Below are 23,422 nucleotides of genomic sequence, written 5' to 3'. Positions count from 1 at the left end.
ACTAAAATATAACAAGGAAAATATGCAGCAATATTTCCTTAATAACATTTATAACATTAATGTACAACAATAAATTGACCAATGGATATCTTAAAATATCACTTGCATAAATATACAAATTTAACATATATTTGTGAAAGGCTGAGAAGCTGCTATTGACAGGCAGAGGATGTTACAGGTCCTGTCCTTTTATAGACAAGGAACACTCCAGGAGATCACAATTCTGACCCAGAATTCTACGAACATATCTGTAGCCAGGACACTCCCGGGTGTACAGTTATAATAATCCTCAGATGGTTATAGCTAAACAATTTAGTTTAGACAACATCAGTTTCCTTAACTAATCAGAAGTTTGACATTTTGTCAAACACAAGCAACTTAATAGCACCGATATGAATTCCAAATACAATTGGTACACCATTTACCCCAATTTCAAATAATTTAAAGATAAAGGCAATTTCTGAATAACAATAATGATTGCCAAACCAGTTCAGATTTCAAGGAAATAATTTGCAAATCGTTTGCTAGGCCAAATGAACACTAAAACTCTGAAATTCTGAACGAACACTAGTTCTGAAATTTATTGCAAATATATTCTTCAAACTAATTATGAAATCAGAATTTCAACATGAATTGCTTGGACCTGATTTTCACTACATACCAATTGCAGATTATTAGACCACTATTAAATGAGTAGCAAATATGAAAATGCCAAACCCCAAAGACAAGAATGTAGACCTCCACAATTTTGAATGCAAGTCTGCAATTATGTTTCCAGATTTTGAAGATGCCTAGATTGCTGATTACTTGAGCTTCCCAACAGTAGTATTAATCTGGTGTCCAATGCCAAATCAGTCCATCTCTGGATTATCAGAACCGGAATGTCAATCAATAATTTCTTCATCCAATAGCCACCTCCCAGCAACAGCAAAAACACAGATAAAGAGATGTCAAATGCATATAGATTCAATCGTCCAGCACAATTGAATTCAGCCTGACCAATCTGTAGTATTACATCTGCCACAAACTCTCAACACCAGTGATTTATAACACAAGAGGAAGGATGCTCAAGCCAATGCAATCAAAGTCAAACTCCAATCTGCTATACCTCAGCAGCAGATGAAATGCAGAACTTAGAGATTCAAAACCCTCCTAGGAAATATCAAGCAATAAATAGTATCTCCCAACCACAGCATATACAGCAAGAGATATCAATAATAATTTTCAGAACTTTAATCCACAATACCTCAGCTATGGATTAAAGGCACAACCTGGCTTCGAAACCCTTGTACCTCAGTAAGGGAATGAAAATCAGAACTTCAGAAAGCCACAAAGGCAACGAAACAAATAAGATAATCAAATAATTGGATGATTTTCCCTTCACAATGAACCCATATTTATAATCTCCAAGAACCACTTGTTTCCCAAACGAACTCCACTTAACAAGCTTCACCAACTCAACATATATTAGAAGCTTCCAATTCCCTGCACTTTTGTATTTAATACTTGACTTGGCTTATAACTAATTAAATTAATGACCCCTTCCAATAATGACTCAACTCTCAATTTAAGTGAAGTTATAAAGTTAAATTATAACTTTATAATAAGTCATTTAATGATTCAATAATAATTTGGCCACTAAAAATATAATAACTCTCAAAATACTCATCATTTAAATATGCTGTCTGAAATAGGAGTCACAACTATTATTTCTCCATGTGACCAAATGCACTTTCCAAAAATAGAAAGGGTCCATCTCAATCAACACCAACTTACCACAAATAGTAAGTACACAAAACTAAGCCCAAACGAAGTTTAATCTGAGCCAAATGAAGACCAACCTGTAGCTTACTGAATTGTGGAGAAGATAAGACCTTCCCAAGCCAAGCCACTATCTGAGAAGGTCCTCTATCCATGATAATTAGCCTACGAGGATCACAATAATAGGCTAATCCTTGAAACTTTGATATTGACAAAATAGGGACATTACAACGCTATACCACTAATTGGGTTCCTACTGCGTGCCCCTTCTCCAATGCCCAATTAAGGCTGAGAGGCTGCTATTGGTAGGCAGAAGATGTTACTTTTCTAGTGCTTTTATAGACAAGGAACACTCTAGGAGATCACAATTCTTACATAAATTCTAAGAACATAGCCCTAGCCAAGACACTCCCACATATACGCTATACCACAAGTTGGACACATATTACGTGCCCCTTCTCCAATGCCCAATGCTCAACTAGAGAACTTACTGTTCCCTCTTGTGTTCATCTGCTCCTGTGACTTTCTTATTTCTCAATGTTCTCGCGAGACTCTCCTTTTCCCTTGTGTCCGTCCCTCTATTAATTTATGGGTTTAAATAATACCCCAAGGGTGGTTACAGAAACTTACTCCCTTTCATAACAATAATAATGTACCTCATTTATTTGTAACAACAGTAATAATATTTCTTAATTTATTCCAATTTTTTTTTCTCTGGGAAAAGTCTCATTTCAAAACTTATTATTGGGTTAGGCTATGAGCATAATTCATGGTTTTCCACGCATCATGAATTTTCATAAATGAAGCCTTTTATGTAGAGGAACAAATGCAGTACTTTTTCTTAGTGTTTTCTATCATCATTTGCTCATTATTGTTTCTAAATGAATGATTTGCAGGAATGGGCAGCTGAGCATTGTTCAGCACCTTATCGAGCTCCAGAATTATGGGACTGTACAAGTTATTCAGACATAGATGAGAGGACAGATATCTGGTCACTTGGATGCACTCTCTATGCAATCATGTATGCTACTGTCCGTCAATAGGGATTTATAATTGTAAACCGTTTTTTTTCTTTTTTAAAATATTTTAATTGTGTTGATGTTGATTACATGTGAAGTTATATATACCTAAGGTGATTCCTTTGGAGGAGATTCCGCTCAGAGGACATTGCACGGTTAATGTTTAAGAGTGTATAACATTATGTCTATTTTAGTGCATTTTCTTTATGGTTGTCTCTATTAAATCATATTATATAGTAACGGATATTAAATAAGACCACTTATGTTTGGTGCTTGTTTTGAGCAACATCATAAAACCAGGATCTCGTAACCATTTCCAATAACATCCAATTGATGCTTTGAGAGTATTTCATTAGGTTGGATAAGCATTTGTAGTCATAACAATCTACTTCTGTAAATTTATGATGCACAACTCAAACTGTATCAACATCCTCTAGCATGATACATTGTAAGACAAATTACAAAAATGCTAGATTGAAAAGCACACACTTTCAATGTGCTGGACAACCCAAAAAAATGCTACAATAGAAATCTTTAGATAATCAAATAGCAGAAAATAGACTGTAGAGATCTAGCATGATACATTGTAAGACAAATTACAAAAATGCTAGACTGAAAAGCACACACTTTCAATGTGCTGGACAACCCAAAAAAATGCTACAATAGAAATCTTTAGATAATCAAATAGCAGAAAATAGACTGTAGAGAGTGCCACTAACCATGAACTTTAACATGGCAACTTATGTTTATCTCCAACTCCCTTCTATTGAGTCAAAATTGTGATTGGTGAAATTATTCTATTGAAAAGTTCTAATAACACATGTAAGGCATTTCTCCTTATTTTCCCTCATTCTTTTTCTATCTAGGGATCTTTGTATTGCCACTAGAGAAACAAAGAAAAGATATATTATATCTTGTTATGATCAACAAGGTCAATGGGACAAACCCCACTTAGTGTAGTTACAAATTACAATTGCTAGTAGACTTGTTAAAAATAATTCCTATGAGATGAAAAGTGACTAAAAATAAAATAGTGGAGAGCATTGATTGATGGATGGTTTATGTGCAATTGTAGGAGGGTGATTTGACTTAATTTGGGGCAAATTGTATAGACAATTGTGATGTCCGAACCTAAATGCTGCAGTGTTGTGGATTCCTGCTAGGCATGTACCTAGGGCTAGGACCCACCCACAATTGGGAAACTACTTGTCCTTGAGGGGGCTGGCCTTTGTTGGTACTCTAGTGGGACGAAATCCCCACTCTTAACACAGGGGATTGCCACTCATTATTAGTTGAGTCTTTTGGTGTAGTGGTTGCCTTACTTGGTATTGGAGTTGAGGTCTTCAATTTTAAAGGTTTTGACCTCAAAAGTTCACTCAAAGGAAATCAATCAAATATCAAATTCATTAAACATACAAACTTGTTCAATACAATGTAAAGCCCTTCCTTATTATGAAATTCGTAAAAGATTTGGCCAACTTTACTGGTAATTCTTTTGGTAAACTTTATTTAATAAAGTGACATTTAATAATATTTTAAACTAAATTAATCAATATTCATGTTAATATTTTATTAATTTTTTTGATAACTTAATAAAAATCAATTGCTCGACATTGCTCGACTTCAAGCAATTCTCTGTTGCACCACTTGGGTCTCAAACCACTCACATGAAGAACACTATACACTGCATCATTCTGATATGAACACCACTATGCCCAAAACTGTGAAGCAACTCATTATTATCCCATTGAAGTAATGCACCAGACATGTCAATGCTAGGATGCCAATTCATCACATTGCCACAACTGTCAAAATGAGGAGATAGATGTAACTCAAGTATCTATCAACAACAAACAACTCTCCAACTCCAAATGATCTTCCATGCAAGTGCAAAACACCCATCACATGCACACAAAAAGACATATCAGCCCGTCCTAGGCTGCTGGTGTAAACTAGAGCAACTCCCATAGGTCTTAAAATAGGACTTTTGATCATGTAAGAAGTTCTTCCAATGACCGATGATGGTAGTGGCACATTTGTGTGCTAATCTTCCATGATAAAGAGATGAAGCATTTTTCTCCAAAACAGCTGCTGTCCTTCAAGTGCTCCTAAGAAAATCCATGTTTAACAATGTAGACCAGTCATTACTCAACAATGTATATAGGAGAAACCTATGAGTCAGCTGAAACTCATCCATTTGCTACTGAGAACCAAGTATCTCCCTAACAACTTCGTCATACCTTCTATGTCATGTCCCCTATTCAAATAATTAAAAAAAAAAAAAACTTTGCTAAGGCAGGCAGGCTCCAAAAAGGCGAAGTTTCGGAAAAAGGGGCTAATCTTTGGAAACCAATGGACTAATAAATAAAAATTATTATTAAATTATATTTTATTAACCCCTCTTGGACGTGAGTTAGGGTTATGCCCTCTTTTAAAGGGGTTTGGAGGCATTTTGGGCTCATTCCAGAACTTGATTTTTGCTAATTTTCTTGTTGTTCTTCAGAGGCTGCCAAACCTGTGGAGAAGGAGACCCAAGAACGGGAGTTTGCAGGTTTCCAAGAAGGCTAAGGAGGGGAGTTTGAAGCCATTCCATGTGCATGCTCATACAGAGTTTGCCTTTGTGCTGAATAGTGCCAATTTGTGGATTTTCGGGGTTGTTTTTGGTTTGAGTTTGGTGTTTTCAATTGAGTGTTTCATATCAGTTTGGGTTGCTGCTGTATTTCAGACTTTAAGATGTTAAAATAGAGTTGAATATATGTATTGGGTCGTGATTAAACTTCTGAGATAGTTTATGAGTGTTTTTGTGGTGTTTCCGGGCATTGTGTGTTAATTTCGGGAGCCCGATTGAGCATAGTTTTGTCCTACATTTGTGAGCTGTTGTGTAAAGGCTATACAAATCTGGAAATGTCATTTTGTAGGCTGTTATGCTGTTGAAATTTTTGTAAAAATGTCCATTCTCAGATTTATTAATAATTTGTGATGTTGTGAAGTTTTTTGGCACTAATTTGGACATACCCGATTTGGGTTTTATTGGGAAATTGGCAGATCTTTGTAATATTGGCTGTTTGATTTTAAAGATCTGATTTGAGGCTGGAAATACCATGCAAAATCAGTAAAGGGACATTTCATTCTAGCTGAGACTCCACTTCTCCAAGTGCCTAGCAATCAAAGGTAAGGACGTCCATGACGTGTGTCACATCATTGTTTGGTCCACACAAATTTGAATGTTTTCAAAATCCCTGACTAATGCTGTCCTTCAATTTTCAGTTTTGTGTCATAGATATTCTGTCAAACAGTTGGTATGCAAGGCCTAATCTGAAATTTCTGAATTCATGACCAAAAACTGCATTGCAAAACACAAATTCTTTGCATAGGAATTCTGCCAAACACTTGCAAGATAGTAGGAATCTGATATTTTGACTAAAACCCTGAACTAATTTCACCAAAATAACCTAGTTTTATCCATCAGCATTTTAAGAAGCGCTTGGCACACATCTCTCTCAAATGACTTCAACTCCATATGAGATCATTTGTACAAACACGTGGCAGACATACCATTCTTAAAATGATCACTTAAATTTCTGTGACACTACTTTGGAACTTGTATTGATTCATACAAGACAATATAAATATGCTATGATTCATACACCCTTTATTTCCAGAAAATTTGCAAACATTGGGAAAGAAAGAGATTTCAAGTGCTAATTCAGATTGATATTATCACAAAATAGTTTATCAATGATCCACAGCCTATAAGAATGACTCCATTACATATCTGAGATGATACATAGCTCCATGGGAAATAAGTTGACAAATGTAGGAAACCATATGGTAAAAAAACAAAAACCATATATGCTGTTAATGACACTATTCATGTCAAATTCAATCTACGTCATAGCTTCTTATTTGAATCAAAACTTCTGCCATTTAGCTTAGTAGAAAATTATGAAGACGAGTTCACCTCTCATGGAAAGTTGCAATTTTGTTCAACCTTCAAATTTTGAGGGTTTTCATACCTAGGAAAACTAATCACTGAATTTCAAGAACAATGGAGAAATAACTTCAATATTATAGTTACATAATATATCCCAAAATGAGAGTACAACTTCGTTTATAAAGCCTCTTTAGGGGGTCGATACACATCCGTTAAGCAATGTGGAATAAAGCCCACTCATTTAATAAAGTCACTTCAATCATGTAATGTTATTTAATAACATAAAGTAATTTTAGCTTTATAAAATCATGAAATAACATTTTATTTCTTCCTTGTCTCCACAAATAAAACTGTCTAGAAAATGCATCCTTTCTAATAAAATATTAACCTATGGGGATGAGAAAATAGGCTTACCAAGCTCTTGCGGAATTACTGAGAAGAGGACATTACAACCTTCTCTTCCTAGGATTGCTTGCTCTCAAGCAATTGCAAAGTTGGATGTTGTAAGATATCTTCGCCTTACCAAGTCAAGTTTCCAGTGTCAAATTTTTACAGTGCACCAAATATTTTATAATTAAACCCACACATGGGGTGTGTGTATGTCACTGGTGCGGGTACGTTGCGCACTCGAGTACCCCCACCACAGCCAAAACGAGGCCGCATTGGTCGGCGCACGCGGGTAGGATGCGGGGATGCAGGTGCATCTGGGGTGTGGGGGTGCGTGGTCAGGTGTGTGCAGGGTGCGCCTAGGGTGTGCACGGGGTGTGGCTGGCATTTTGCATGAAAAGGAAAAAAAAAAAAATAACAATTTTTTACTTTTACTTTTTATTATTTTTTTAAGCCTGGGAACATTTTTTATTCATATTTGAATAATGAATTTTGAATCTTTCATCTTTGTCATTTGATAATTTAATAGTCAATGGTTGACTTACATAGTACACCGTACTATGTATGGTTTATATTACTCATTTATCATTATCATTATTATGTTTAAAAGTTTTAGTAGTTATAATTTTACTAAGTTCATTGGTCATTGGTAATGGTTATGAAGTTTCAAGTTTCAAGTTTGAACTTATGGTTTATAAATCACATTTCAATTTTCTATATTCAACTATATTTGGTATGTGTTAGTGTAAATGATTAATTATTATTACACTTTACTTAGGTTAGTGCATTAACATATTAGTTGTCATGTAGACACCTAGGAGTATGCATAGTCATATGAGTTGTCTTGTTGACAACACAGGAGTTAGCAACTTATTTGAGCACATGGTGTCTACAACATCTCTTTACGAGATACACCTATGTAAACTTATCCTCTCATCATCACACAAACTTGTGTGCTCAACGAAGGATAATCCACTCTTGGTGGACATGTGCTTAGTTGTGATGTTTATCTCTTTGCTGACTCCTAGTCATTTTAGATGCCTTTATATACAGGCACTTCTAGTGTGTAGTCATTTGATTACCATTATTATTTTAATCATTATTGAGATTCTCATTTGATCATCATTAGTCTCTCTTGTGCTATCTTGAATTATTGCCTTAGGCAAATTCTTACATGGTATCAGAGTGGTAGGAGTATACATTTGCTAGCTGTTGGAGGGCTTGATTTTATTTCATCTTGGAGGGCCACGATTCAAATCTGGGTATCCATAGAAATTGGGAGCGTTTTGAGCAAGATCTAACCTTACCATTGCGTTTGGGTGGCCGTTCCCATAAATTTTGACTATAAATTTGCCTATGTTGGGCAAAAGTCAAATCCGAGGCAAAATCTTGGCGGTATGGATTTGAGTTTTTTTCAATAAAAAAAAACAATTTTCATTTTTTTCTCTCAAATCTGCATATATTCTATTATTTGGAGATTTGGATACTTGGCATTATTTGGTGCATATTTTCGAATCTCTATTATTTTATTCAGCAAAATTTTGGCAAAATTTTTTGCAAATCGGACTTGGAAGCCCGATTTGCTCATTTGGAGGATTCAATTTGATCTTCAAGCTCGCCGCGGGGAGATATATCAAATGCTTGTCGTCTTACAACACCGATAGAACCAATCCGAGTTGCATCTTCCATTAGAGCCTGGTACGACTGGGTTCTCGCTACGGTCGAGTCTAAGCTCACGGTAACATATATTCTCAGATCCGACTTTGCATATCTTGGTAAGGATGAGCCGTCAACCACAACTTCTCACCTGACTTAGCAAAAGCCAACTTCGTGGGATTCACAGACGGCGATGCTGGCAGGAGCAACCACAACAATGCGTAACAACAGAACAAGCCCTATGATAAGGCCTAGCGGGTCCACTGGCTTTGTAGCAATTCAGAGTGTAGTAAGATCTTCAAGAGTGTGAAGGACAGGGCACTCGATTTGCTGTAAGAGCACCATAGCTAATGGGCAGAATTCTCCCCGAGAAAGAATTGTTTAAGATTCCTTCACAAATTCATCAACTTCGGTGGGAGCATACCACTGAAAAAATTCGACCTCAGATCGAGCCTCTCCAAATTTTGCATACCCAAGATCTCGGCCCTTAGAGGCCTAACCAATTGATTGAATCCCACATCCAAAACATTTAATTTGTGACAATTCGCCAAGCTAGGAGGTAGCTCGCTGTGAAATTCATTACTTGATAGATTGAACACCCGAAGTTCAGAGCAATCAGAAAACATTGACACTGATCGACATTCAATCAATGAACAAGCCCTAGGGTCTCTACCGATTTTCTGGTGGTCCATTGTTCGATCCTCCTCACGAGAAGCCTCTGATTGCAGTTGCAGTCAAAGGAGAGCTTTTTTTATTTTTCCTTGACAGGACCCAAACCGTCAAATTTAGGCTCATGTTTTGCTGATGTCATCAGCTATTGGAAAATGGAACCCCTCTTCATATGCATTTTTGATTTGACAGTCTTACTTCAAAGAGCCATATCTTTATCCAGACTCCAAATTAGGTACAATTTTTTTTATTTGGGCTAGAATTTCCTAAATTTTTCAGTGGTGCTATTATTTTTTGGTTTTGGTGCACGGATTTGTCAGAAAAATCAGATTTTGGTGACTGTACTTGTCCAATCTTGCATTCTGCAACTTAAAATGCTTCATACGAGCTCATCTGGACACATTTAGGTTCTATTTTTTTTGAAAGTGCATAATTTTTTGTCTACTTTCCAGATCTGCAATAAGATTGTAGGCTTGTGTGGACAGAAACATCACTTTCAGAAATCGATCCCTTTTTGCATTGTATTGCTTTGATCAAACTTCAAAATTGTTGTATATTTGAGCAACATTTGCTAAGTACCAGATTTGAACTCCAAGAGGAGGTTGTAAACAGAAAAATCAGAAGTCCACTTAGGCCCTAAATTGGCAAGTGGCTATTGTAATCGCACTAAGTATAAAGTGCCCAAAGTATTCATTTTTTTTGGGAGAGGGGCGGGGGGGGGGGGCAGGGGGCGGTTTGATTGAGTGAAAAGGGGGGGTGTGTCTTGGTGTTGTGTTCCTTTCTTCTTACTGTTATCTTTCTTTCCTTGCATTATGGGAAACATTAAGGTTCCAAAATTAACACAACATAATTATGCCACATGGTCAGTTAAAAAATGGTGTGAATTAATGAATGAAGAAGTTTCTCAATATGTAGATGGATCTCTTTCCTAAACCCACAAGTGATGAAGTAACTCAAAGTGATATCTGTGCTTGGGAATTGGCAGATAGAAAAGCCCTAGGAATCCTTAGTTTAGGGGTTGATGATAAGATCCTTTATCAGATCATAAAATATAATACATCCAAGGAAACTTGGGATGCCCTTAAAAAGCTATATGGGAAAGTGACTGAAGAGGATGTCTACAAGATTGAAGATGAACTTATCTCCCTAGATCCTAAGAACTTTGATTCCATCTAGGATTTTATCATTAAGGTGAATGAGTTGAGAGTAAAACTTAATGATTGTGGTAGTTCCATTAAGGATGATAGTTTGATTTATCTAATTCAGAATAAGCTGCCATCAGACTACTCCACATTTGTCTCTTATTTCAACACCTCAAAGTCTACCTTAGGGGCTTCTTATCAGAAAATCACTTTTGATGACTATGCCCAGTTGTTAGAGGATGACAAGCTAAGTTGATAACAATGGGTATTCTCAAGTCTTCAAAGTCTAAGGCATTGGTGGTTAACAATGAGAGCTCTAAAAGTCCAATTGGTGAAAGTTCAAACAAAGGCAAGGGCAAAAAGAAGAAGAGGAAAGATAACAAACAAGGGGACACAGAAAAGTCACCACCTAAATCAAATCAACAAGGCAAGTCTCCTAATACCAACAAAAAGGGGGACAATAATCAGGAAAAGAAGAAGTGTGCCTATGGTAAAAGAATTGGTCATGATGAACATCAGTGCTATCACAAGCAGATTGATGAATTGACAAACATCATGAAACACAATTTTCCATTGGCTAATGCTTATAAGGAAAAGGGGTCTTCATCTTTAGATTCTAAGAGCAAAGGGCAAGCTTTACTCACAAACACTGTCAGTCAGGGAGAATGGATTATTGACTCAGGTGCCACCCATCACATGGGGGCTTCAAAAAGAGATTTTTTTCAATGACACCTTCAGAGGTACCTCACATCTTTGTAGGGGATGATATTAAAGTGGAACTTGAAGGAAAAGGTGAAGTTGAGATGGAAAGTGCAGCGTTCAAGGATGTTCTCTATGTTCCTAATCTTACCTCCAACCTTCTTTCAATCTTCCAAATCACTTACTATGGAGATGGAAACAAGGTTGAGTTTCTTCCAGATTCAGTTGTTGTGAAAAGCATCAAAGATGATTCTATGGTTGCAATAGGTGAAGCTAAACATGATTCAAGGCTTTACACTTTCTCTTCCTTTGTGCCTAAATCTAATGCACAAGCCTTGTTAATTCATTCAAATACAGAAAGCAAATCATGGCATGATAAGTTTGGACATCTCAACTACAGGTATCTTCAACAACTTAGCAGTAAGAACATGGTTCATGGTCTACCTCAAGTCCATTTCTCAGATGGTGTTTGTTCAAGTTGTACGCTTGGGAAGCATCCAGAAAAAATGTTTGACAAGGGCAAGTCTTGGAGAGCACAAAGTGTTCTTGAACGAGTTACTAGTTTACAGTGATGTGGCGGGCCCATTTCCAGTGCCATCATTTGGAAAGTCTCGCTATGCACTCACCTTCATTGATGACTACTCTTGCTATACTTGGGTATTCTTCATGGCTCATAAGAGTGAAGTGTTTGAACGATTTCTCACCTTCAAGGCTCAAGTAGAAAAGCAGTCAGAGAAAGCCATCAAGGTTCTTCGAACAGATAATGGAAGGGAATATGTGAACTCAAGACTTATAGACTTTTGTACTCAAGAGGGAATTGACCTTCAGCATTCAGTACCATACACTCCACATTAAAATGGTGTTGTAGAAAGGAAGAACAAAACCCTCAAGGAGATGACCAGTTGCATGCTACTCCATAAGTCTCTTGATCAAGCTTTTTGGGCCGAAGCAATGAATTGTGCAAATTAAATCCAGATTAGGAGTCCTCATAAAGCTTTGGATGGTTTAACTCCTTTTGAAGCTTGGTCTGGAAGGAAACCTACTGTAAAGCACTTTAGAGTCTTTGGTTGTCCAGCATGGGCACGAATACCTCCATAGAAACGCAAGGCATTGGAACCTCAAAGTAAACCTTGCATCTTTGTTGGTTATGCGGACTCTTATAAAGCCTACAAGTTGATGGATCTAGAGACACATGAAATTTTCTATGAGAGGAGTGTCCACTTTGAAGAAAGTTGTCCAAGCTTTACTTCTTCAACTCCTCCTTCCTCCTTCATTGAAGAGAGTGACAGTGATGACAGTGATGTTTTTCCACAACCCAAATAGAGGCAACAGACAGATGAGGTTGAGGAAATTCCTTCTACTTCTACATCTTCTTCCACTAGACCTAAATGGGCTCAACAGACATTGGATGCAACAGGACCATTGGCAGTGAATCCTTCAGATACTAGGAGGACAAGATCGCAATACAACTCACTCCCTCATGCTTATATTGCAGTTGCTTCCAATCCTCAATCATTCAAAGAAGCTTCCAAAATTCCAGAATGGGATAACGCAATGGAGGAAGAATACAATTCTCTTATGAGAAACAACACATGGGACTTAGTCTCTCTTCCTAAAGGAAGAAAATTGGTTTGGTGTAAGTGGATCTATTGGACCAAGTTTGCAGCGGATGGAAGTGTGGATAAGGCTAGACTTGTTGCCAAAGGTTCCTCTCAGGTGCCTAGTATTGACTACATTGAGACCTTTGCCCCAATTGCAAAAAATGAACTCCATTCATTTGACACTAGCTATAGTTGCAGCTCAGAGATGGGTTGTTCATCAGATGGACGTGAAGAGTGCATTCTTGAATGGTGATCTTTATGAGGAGATTTATATGGAGCAGCCACAGGGTTTCATTCAGGATTCTACTTTGGTTTGCAAGTTGAAAAAGTCTATCTATGGACTAAAACAAGCTCCAAGAGCTTGGTATGTCAAGATGGATTCTTTCCTTCTCTCAGCAGGGTTCACCAGATGTCATTCAGGTTCAAATGTCTACATTCTTCAGCGGGATGATTCTCACTTGCTACTTGTGCTTCATGTTGATGACTTAATCATTATAGAGAGTACAACATCCATCATTAATAGTGTCAAGTCTACTTTGCAGGACAAATTTTCCATGATAGACTTGGGTCTAGTTCATTATTTCCTTGCTATTGAGATACAACAGTCTTCATCAGGGATCACATTATCACAACCCAAGTATGCTCTTGACCTACTTGCTCGATTTCGCATGAGTGACTATAAGACTGCATCTACTCCATTTCTTTCAAGTGTTAAGTTAGAAGAAAAGTGTTCCACTCCACTTGTTGATGCTACTTTGTATAGATAGTTGGTTGGAAGTTTCATCTACTTGACACATACACGCCCTGACATATCATTTGCAATTGGTATGGTTTCTCACTTCATGCAAGAGCCACATGAACTTCACTAGAAGGCAGCCAAACGCATCTTACACTATATCCAGGGTACACATACATATGGGATATGCTATGCAGCTGGTACTGGACTACAGTTAGTGGGTTATACAGACTTAGACTATGCAAGAAATCTTGATTCTCTCAAAAGCACTTCAGGATACATGTTTCATCTTGGTTCTGGCCCCATTTGTTGGCAGAGCAAAAAGCAGAATAGTATTGCTCTTTCATCTATTGAGGCTAAGTATTGAGGAGTTGTCACTGGGGCTACAAAAGCTATTTGGTTACAGCATATTCTGAAGGAGTTTGGTTTTGACATACCTAGACCCACAGTCATACATTGTGATAATCAGAGTGCCATTGAAATCTCAAAACATCTAGTGCAACATCAATGCACAAAACACATTGAGGTTCATATGCACTACATGAGATAGCTGATTCTTGAGTAGGTCATTGCATTGCAGTATTGCCCTACAAAACAATAGATTGTAGATATCTTCACCAAAACCTTCACTAGTATCTTCATTTGTGAGATCTCTTGGGGGTGTGGGATTTTTCACCAGGGGGGGTCACATAACTCATCTCTTCCTTATTGTACTTCTCTCTTTTTGGAGGAGGGTTTTTCCTATGAGGTTTTCCCTCTTTCTTGGTTTTCAGAGAGATTACATTGCATTGCATTGTATGTAGAGCATTGCATTTTTATATGGGTCCCTAACATGATCTAGTAGCCGGGACCCACATTGCATTTTGCATTTAGCTTTGTGAGTTTAGGTGCATTCCCCTAAGTTGCACTTAAGGGGAGGGTGTTAGTGTAAATAATTAATTATTATTACACTTTACTTAAGTTTAGTTAGGTTAATGCATTAGCATATTAGTTGTCATGTAGACACCCAAGAGTATGCATAGTCATAGGAGTTGTCTTGTTGACAACATAGGAGTTAGCAACTTATTTGAGCACATGGTGTCTACAACATCTCTTTACGAGATACACCTATGTAAACTTATCCTCTCATCATCACACAAACTCCTGTGCTCAATGGAGGATAATCCACTCTTGGTGGACATGTGCTTAATTGTGATGTTTATCTCTTTGCTGATACCTAGTCATTCTAGATGCCTTTATATACAGACACTTCTAGTGTGTAGTCATCTGATTTCCATTATTATTTTAATCATTATTGAGATTCTCATTTGATCATCATTAGTCTCTCTTGTGCTATCTATTGAGCTTCTTGGTCTTGGTGTTGAATTATTGCCTCAGGCAAATTCTTATAGTATGTTATACTGAAGTATCATTTCATAATTAGCATTTTCAGTCATATATGTATACTATGCAACCTCCCCCCTCTCCCCCCCCTTACCCCCACCGTCCCCAAATTGAGGCCCTTTTTTTTTCTGCACCTAAAACTCGTCCTGACGTCCCCCTGCATCGCCGCACCCTTGCGCCGGTGTAACTCTTAAAATTACCGAATTTCTCAAGTGCTTCTCAACACCTCAACAAGTTCCAAAACAAATTTCCCTACCTCATCTAGGGGTAGTAGACCAGGAGTAGGCACAACATGATGTCCAATTGCCTTCTTGAGGCATGGTACGTGAAAATATTACAAATCCAGCTATTGTTTGGTTGGGCAACTAAAGGTGGATGTCTATGATTGCTAGAGCTGTTGAGCATTTTGATGTTGCTGGGTAGATGTTGATAACTTATGGTTAGAGCACTCCTGTGACAAATGAGCATTTTGATAGTGGTTTTTCCCTAGCAAAGTCTCATGCACTTTGAGAAGCAATTGGAATATGAAACAAAATTATTTGCAACTACTGGTGGACAGAGATTATCTTCTTGAGTAGGGTTGTATTTTCTATGATGCATTGAAGAGGAAGGAAGAAGAGGTTGATGATCCCACTCAAGAGCTTGAGGTGACTACAGACTCATTGAAGTGAACTTAGTTGGTTCTTCAATAGTCACAATCATGGTTTGGTGAGCTCAACTTAGAGCTGAGCTATGTACAGTCTTGACCAGCTATAGTTACAGTACAAACTTCTATAGTGGCAATTGGTGATGATCTTATATCCACGAGTTGTGGTTATGGATGTCTTCAGGATGTGGCTACATCCATCACAATAACAAGTGCAGTTGATATGGATTGGATGAGTGCATCAGTAGAGACCACTGGAAAACCACATGTTTTGCCAAGTTCTTTTGAGGGTAGTCCATTTGTCATGCCCAAAATAACGGGGCAAAAACACATGATTTTTTTTTTTTTTTTTTTTTGAGTTAATTAATCTACCATGTTTATACCAGTTTGACTAAAGACACACAAGTCACAATAGGTTTTCTTGAGTTCCATATTTCGTTTTGTGTCTTGGTCTATCTCCTAGTTGAACAGGTTACATCTTTTTAGAACATTTTTCAAAACACCTTAAGACTAATTGAACTTTTAAATTGGTTACGATCATAAGATATTGTCTGTCAAAATTATTCGAGATGTTTGTTTCGTAGGTTAATTCATCGTTATCGTATTCATCCGACTGAGCCTTAACCAATCCACTATCGTCCTTGGTTACATTAAACCTTATCAAAACTATAATTATAGAGTTTAAATTCGCAAGGTTATTAAACATATTTAAATATGTAAAACTAACTGTCAACATTTAAAAATGAATCTATCCCCACCTTAAAAGATAATACATAAATATATATTAACTAACTTAAATTAAACTCCAACAACAATAATTAAAATACTAACTAAAAGATAAAATTAATTAACATAACTTAATCCTAACAACTATCATTAACTAATCCATTTACTATTCAAACATCTAGCACTAACTAACTCTACACAAACGCCTACTATCCTTATTTCACGTTCTTTTAGAACAATTGATTTATTATAATAAAGCTTCCATACATAATAGTTAAAAACAATTTAAGATAACTTAAAACAATAATAATTAAATCTAATTATTGTTTAACCACTCAAAACTTAATTAAATCCTAACATACACTATCCTAACTCTATCGCTTACTATCTAAACAAAATAAACCATACTAATGTACTAACATCTTTTAATTAAAATAATTACTAACTAAAAATATTAACACAAAAATAAGACTAACTATTCCTAACAACTAACCTAACCAATCACTACACCTAACCAACCTAACCCCTACCTTGCCTCCCTCCACGTCCTCTCATGCTGACGTTGAGCCAAGACTTCAATCATGATGCTTGCTGCCCAAGTGCAGATTTTGTCTCTTCTTGCAGGGTACGTGAGGCAAGTATGGGCAGATTTTAAACTTTTTGATCTCTCCATGAGGATTGGTTTGAGGGAGGACTTTATAACCATTTATTACATGCAATCCCCTTTATTCTCCCAAGAGAAGTTAATTTGCCCAATTAGCACTCACATCATGAGGTGGTGCAGGTCTCAATACATGGGTGTATGCATGGAAAAAGTGGGGATAGGATTAAATAAATAAGTTTGAATATAAGAGGGATCCACTTAAATGTTTTGATATCCTCTTTGACTTTGCTTGACCCTTGTTTCAAAAGGTTGTGTCCATTCCAAGGCCATGTGGAGCAATTCTTAGGAGTTAAATGGGATGACATCAGCAAGAGATAGGAACCATTATGATTTAAAGTATAGTTGATGGACTTTAGGATAGGATAGAATAGTTAGATACTCATTTTTTTTTGTTTATTTATTTTCTACTATTAATTAAATAAATATCAAGGAATATTAAAGAGAATCTTGAGGGAATATGCTCTGTTCAAAAAGGGGATTAAATTTTTTTTCCCATACAAAGGGCAGAGAGCATTTTTGCTCTAGAAAATAGAATTTTCATAAGTATCTTTTTTTTCACAAGTGCTTGATTTTTTTCTTATTTATTAACATGGCCAAAGGGGGATATTTTTTTTTCTCTAAGATAAATTATGGCATGGTGCTTGATGTTATATTGATACACTTGAATAGGAATATTTTTCTTCTCAATAATTACTATAATACAAATGAAATACCAACTAAATAAATCGAACTTCCTTAATACAGTTTGGAATCAAATGTCATAACTTTATATAGCATCATTTCATCTAATCACCGTTAAATATATGTATATAAATTTGAATCATAAGGAATATCATATGAAAGGAAATTGCTATTTTTTTTTCAAGACACATGGGCTAGCCACTTCTTATTCATTTTATTCAAATATCTGATTCAAGGACTCCCTTAGGAAAGAACCAGGGAAGAAAACCCGAGATCATAATCGTTTTAGAAATAAGGTTAACAATCAATTTTTACAACAAGATCATTATCCGAGGAGAAGTCTCCCAAACATTTGAATTGTGCAACAACTTTGAATTTTTGCTTGGCTCCATATCAAGGTAGCCACTACAAAATCTGCAAATTACATCAAGATAACCATGAAGAAACAAAAACTGACCAGGAGACAATTAGATTCAACACAAAGACACATTCTACCAATTACTCCCATCCTAGATTTGCACAACAGGTTCATTATTGAATGAGAGTAGGGAGAAGGTGGATTTTTTCAAGGTAGGAGAAGTTGGTCACAACACCAAAACAGATGTCCCTTCTGAGGCTATAATTACAAGAACTTCTGTTCTTTCACTTTTTAACTTTCAATACACAAAATGGTTTGTATTGACGAGTAGGGGCCCATATCACCCTACTCTCTCTCTTTCTCATCATGAGGAGAGACTCTGCACTGCCCAGAGTCCAATTGAAGCCCTCTTCCTGTACATGGCCACTTCTGCCTTATCCGAGGGTGAGTAATGCCAACACAACCCTTACAGTTTCCCTCATAAAACAAAATGTAAAATACGAAAAGAAAAGAATTAAGAAACCCATAACAATCCCATACCATCCCTTACATGTTTTATCATACATACAAACACACACAAGTGCAAAATCTTTTTAAACAAATGAAAGCACAACATGAAGACACGAATTTGAAGGATTCCTACCTTCACAAATGGTTATGGCAAACTGAAATTTTGAGAGGAGCTATCCTTTCTTCCTCCTTCAATCCTGACTTTACTCTCTCTAAAAGTAGAGATTGGGTGAACACTCTTTAACCCTCAAATTTGCAACTCAATAGGCTCCTAACCATAGTAACATGGGGATGTGTCCCCCCCTTTTTTGGCCCACGTCTTGGAGACTTCAATGCATCGGGGACTTGGGGACTCTGTCCCCCCATCCCCAGCGGCGCCACCAGATTCCGCTACCTCCACCGAGGATGGAGGACATCCCGATGTTGAATATTTGTAGATTCGACTATATATGTCTAATGTTCGATGTTCCAATTCAATGCAATGTTCAAGTATTTTCTCTTTTACATCTATATATCTAATATTGCAATACATATTTTCATAACTAGCATTTCAAGTACCATATATATATATATATATCCCCCGTCCTGTCCTCCGTCGCCGTCCCCCCGCCATCCCCCCACCATCCCCAAATTAAGACCCCTCTGTCCCCCTGTTTTAGAAACTTGAACCCTTGTCTCAGAAACTTGTCCCCCCGTTCCACCATCCCCCCGTCCCCCATGGCAGTGTAACTATGCTCCTAACTCATCCACCTAAAAATTGCAATAACTCCAGACTTGACTAAGGCCTTCTAGGGTCTTCTAATACTATCATTAAGACAAACTTTATGGTGGAGTATAAACTTGTCAAACTCATGGTGAAGTTCCAATTTTCGCATTAAAGTAAAAACGAGATTTTTGAGTGGTCACAAAAGTCAACAAAAGGGTCTATAGGGGTGGAAAATGCCCCCAGCCCATACATATACCCCCTAAGCACTTGGTTTTTCATTAATGTTTGTCCTTAGGACCATTTTAGGACCTATTAAATTGCTTGAAATATTTGAACTTTCTAGAAAACCTTACAAATGCAAACTTATCACTAAACCCTAATTAGGATAATTAATCCCGATTACCAACTAATTAGTCTTACGTTATTAACCTAGTCCATCTCAGATTATCAAGTTACTCGACTAACCCTAATTATCATGCTGATATACATATACTAATCATGAGTGTGAAGTGGCACTGTAAGATCACTATTACAAAACATTAAACACTTTACAATTACAGAACAACACACACATTCAGATTACGATACAAATAAAATATGAAACAATGGGGTTTGCATCTTGCATTAGACTCAACTTTGGGTTCTACACATTGTACATAGGGTTGATTACCAATTCTCCATTAGACTTCCTGGCTAATAATCCTGCACACTCAATTTACACATCAGTAGCTCGAGAAAATCACATGTATATATATTTAAAACTCATAGATAATCACATTAATCAAAACATCAATCTTTCATTTACATAATTGTTATCCCATTTCTGCTCACATATTTAATCATCAGAAATTGCATAATCAATATAACTTCACCTATTCATCAATTCGAATTAAAATACTAGAATAGTCATCATTAAGCATGCATATACCTAAACATCATAATATCATCGATAGGGCATAATGCATTATCTAAATGCATATAACCTAATAATCAAGGTACCATAATTAACATCATCATCATAAGGTGAAACACCTCATATCATCATTAGTGCAAAGTCGAGATAATGCAGTAGTTCTCAAATCACGGAGTATTTAAAACATGAACGTATAAACTGATCTCAATTTCCATTAGGACATCTAAACCATAAAACATTACTTCATATCCATTCGAATCTCCTATAAGGGATTTAACAGAGAAATTCATATTTAATAAGTACATGCGAGGAGGGACCTTACACCATTGATGGGTAATGCTTTGGGTAGCTCTTGTGATGTAGAAGTGGATTCATCTCTGAGTTGTGTGACAGTTCATGACAGCATTGCATCTTCTTCACATGACATACGCGAAGCATTATCTAGTTGGGAGGTTGACTATCATTGTGTTGTTTTCCTCTTCAAGACGCAAATATGTTATTTAATTCCATGCAATTGATTTTGATAGATAGTTTGTTAAGCAATGAAGAGGGAGGGATCAGTTGAAGGTTTCTAGAGAGAAGGTTGATTCAACCTTATCTTGCTTTGATTGCACAGGGTCAGGGCTGGTGCTCATAGAATTTGAGAAATAGTATGGGGTCAAGGTTGGTGCTCATATTCACAATTTGAGATTCATCTAGAGTGCTTTGGAAGCATTTAAATTAGAGTACCTCTACTTGTTTCATGTCAAAGTATGCTATTGGGTATGTAGAGAGACTTGGTAGGGTATCTACCCAATTAGCTATTCGTAGTTAGAGTTTAGTGCCATCATCTAATTCTATAGTTGTTGGTGACGAAGCATTGAAAAAGATTGGAGCCTTTTATTGCAATTACACAGTGATGAGTGCTCATCATTTTTTGTTTGATCCACATGTGGAGGACTTGATGATACAGCGATGTTGATTCTCTCCAGTATTATACCACCCTTCGTGGGATGGGTACTTACCATCTTCAGTGATTGCAATTTGGTGGGACACATCTTGTAGATTCATCACATCCATTGCATCTTAGTAGAGGATGTGATAGTGATTTTGGTACAGACACCTTTAGGAGTTCTCATCTCCAGAGTACAATTGGATTTCGCACCCATGGGGGATTGATAGACTATAGAGGGAGGTTTGGTATAGTAGTTTCTTCCAGTTATTCTCCCCTTTTTATGATGGATGGACGAGTTTTGTTTATATTGGGACCCAATTGATGTTAGGGTTAGCATTGCATGTTGGATGGATTCCATTCAGTTGCTTCACCATCTCTAGCATGGTGAAGTTGTTATTAGATTAGCCCAATAAAAGTCTAAGTTTGTTCTTCTTAGTAGGCATCTATTCCAGATTTGGGATCCAAGTATATTTGGCTGGACACTCTTCAGTGTATTGTGGAGGCTTGTGCGTGCATCAAGGTTCTAGTCTGGGTCTACTGGGGAGTATTGCAGTGTGTACATGGTGTAGATTACTTGCAGTTTCACTTTCAATTTTCATGTACATTATTGGTTTCATATGCACAATTCTATGGTGCAGGAATGAGACAGTTTGTTTGTTGTTCATTTTTATGCAGATGTATTCATGTTGATGCTTCAACATTATTCTTGTTATGTGGGATGTTTCACAGTCTTCCTTTGGACTTTTTGTGAAGTGGAGTTTCTTTGCTGTTGTGATTGCTTGAGGACTAGCAATCTTATGGAGGGCAGACTATAATGCCCCCATTTTCATGAGAATCAGAGTTTGGGGGATTAGCCTATTATTATGACATTTATAGGCTAGTTATTGTGGATAGAGGGCCTTTTTAGGTTGAGGCTCGGTTAATAGAGGTTTTTGTCTTCTCCATAATTCAATATGTCCAGTTTGGTCTTCATTTGCCTCAGATTGGACTTTGTTTGGGCTCAATTTCATACACTTACTATTTATGTAAGTTAGGTAATCATTGAGAAGATCCTTTTTTATTTATTTTTGATAAGTCAATGGGTTCAACAAAGAATAAAAATGCCAACTTCCTAGCGCAGACAAATTGAAGAAAAATTGATTAATCATGGAGTGAAGCTTATTTGATTATTAATGCAGTGATAACTTTATTAATAAATTTTATTATGAGACTGCTAAATGTTATAAGTTATTATTATTTCATAAAAAAAGGTTTATTTTCATCATTAAAGTAGGGGGTCAAATTATCAATTATTTATCCAGCACAAACCCAAAGTTTATTCATTAATGAGCAAATGAAATAATATTCATTTAAATGTTTAAATGTGCCTTTATGAGAGAGGTTTGAACTTCTTATGGTGAATATATAAGCATGAAAAACAAGAAGTTTGGGAGAAGAGATCGAGAGTTTCATGCTTTCAACAGCCATTGGAGAATCGAAAATCTTCAGTGTTGCAGCCATTTGAGTTGGTGAAACATCCAGTGAATTTGGCATTCAAGAGTTCTAATTGGGCTAAATTGGTGAAATTTCATGGGCAGATCAAGATTATTGTGTTGTTGATTTTCTTCAGTCATTAGCTTGCTTCTTTAAGCTATTACGATTGCTGCAAAAGCTTGCCGCATACCCTCATTGCTGGGCACACCAGTATGGTGCAATTTTCATTTAGAAGGCACAATTAAATCAATGGAAATCATCTTTGGCAGCGCTGGTATAAGAGAAGAATAAACACAACATTTGCAAGGCCAAGATAAAGTCTATCAAAAAGAAATAATAAAGTTTATGGTTGCTGGTGTAGTTTAACAGGTTCCATAAATGTTATTACATTTGTTGTTTGCTACATTCCAATAAAGACTTTTCAGATTATTGTTTATTGCATTGCCATGTATCTTGTGCTGCATTTCAATTAAAGCTTTATGGTCATTTGTATTTGGTTTATTATCAGCATATGGCTTGTCTGCCAACTGTTTTCTTAAATGCCTAGTTGTTGTAGGTGTACATTGGGATGCATAGGAAGTGTTTGTTTTAATGTCAACTAGCTATGCTAGTTAATTTCAGTCATTTACATGTTTGTCAAACGTCTGAAACAGCTAGCGTATCATTTCTATAACAACCTTGCATTGTTTTTTGGTCAGTAACAACCTTGCATTGTTAGAAGAATTCAATAACTGCATTTGCAGCCTACGAACTCAAAGAAGCCAATCAACAAACTCATAACAGTGGTTTCAGAAATTGTATGCTAAATGTTAGATAATAATTTT

General features: G+C 36.6%; 1 protein-coding gene across 5 annotated transcripts in view; it reads left to right on the top strand.

Annotated features, from left to right (window-relative positions):
• PK3 (serine/threonine protein kinase 3) overlaps positions 1–23,422 on the top strand; it is a 169,774-nt gene that overhangs the window by 101,413 nt on the left and 44,939 nt on the right. For all 5 annotated transcript variants that reach the window (XM_089799010.1, XM_089799009.1, XM_089799011.1 and 2 more), the window contains one exon: positions 2,658–2,782. In XM_089799010.1, the coding sequence (XP_089655136.1) occupies positions 2,658–2,782 (125 nt within the window). The remainder of the gene's footprint in view (positions 1–2,657; positions 2,783–23,422) is intronic.

Source organism: Cupressus sempervirens, chromosome 9, assembly GCF_028749045.1.
Source record: "Cupressus sempervirens isolate cs-2001-9-10 chromosome 9, ASM2874904v1, whole genome shotgun sequence".
Taxonomy (NCBI): Eukaryota; Viridiplantae; Streptophyta; class Pinopsida; order Cupressales; family Cupressaceae; genus Cupressus; species Cupressus sempervirens.
Note: the sequence above shows the minus strand (reverse complement) of the source record. Positions and strands in the feature narration are given on the sequence as shown.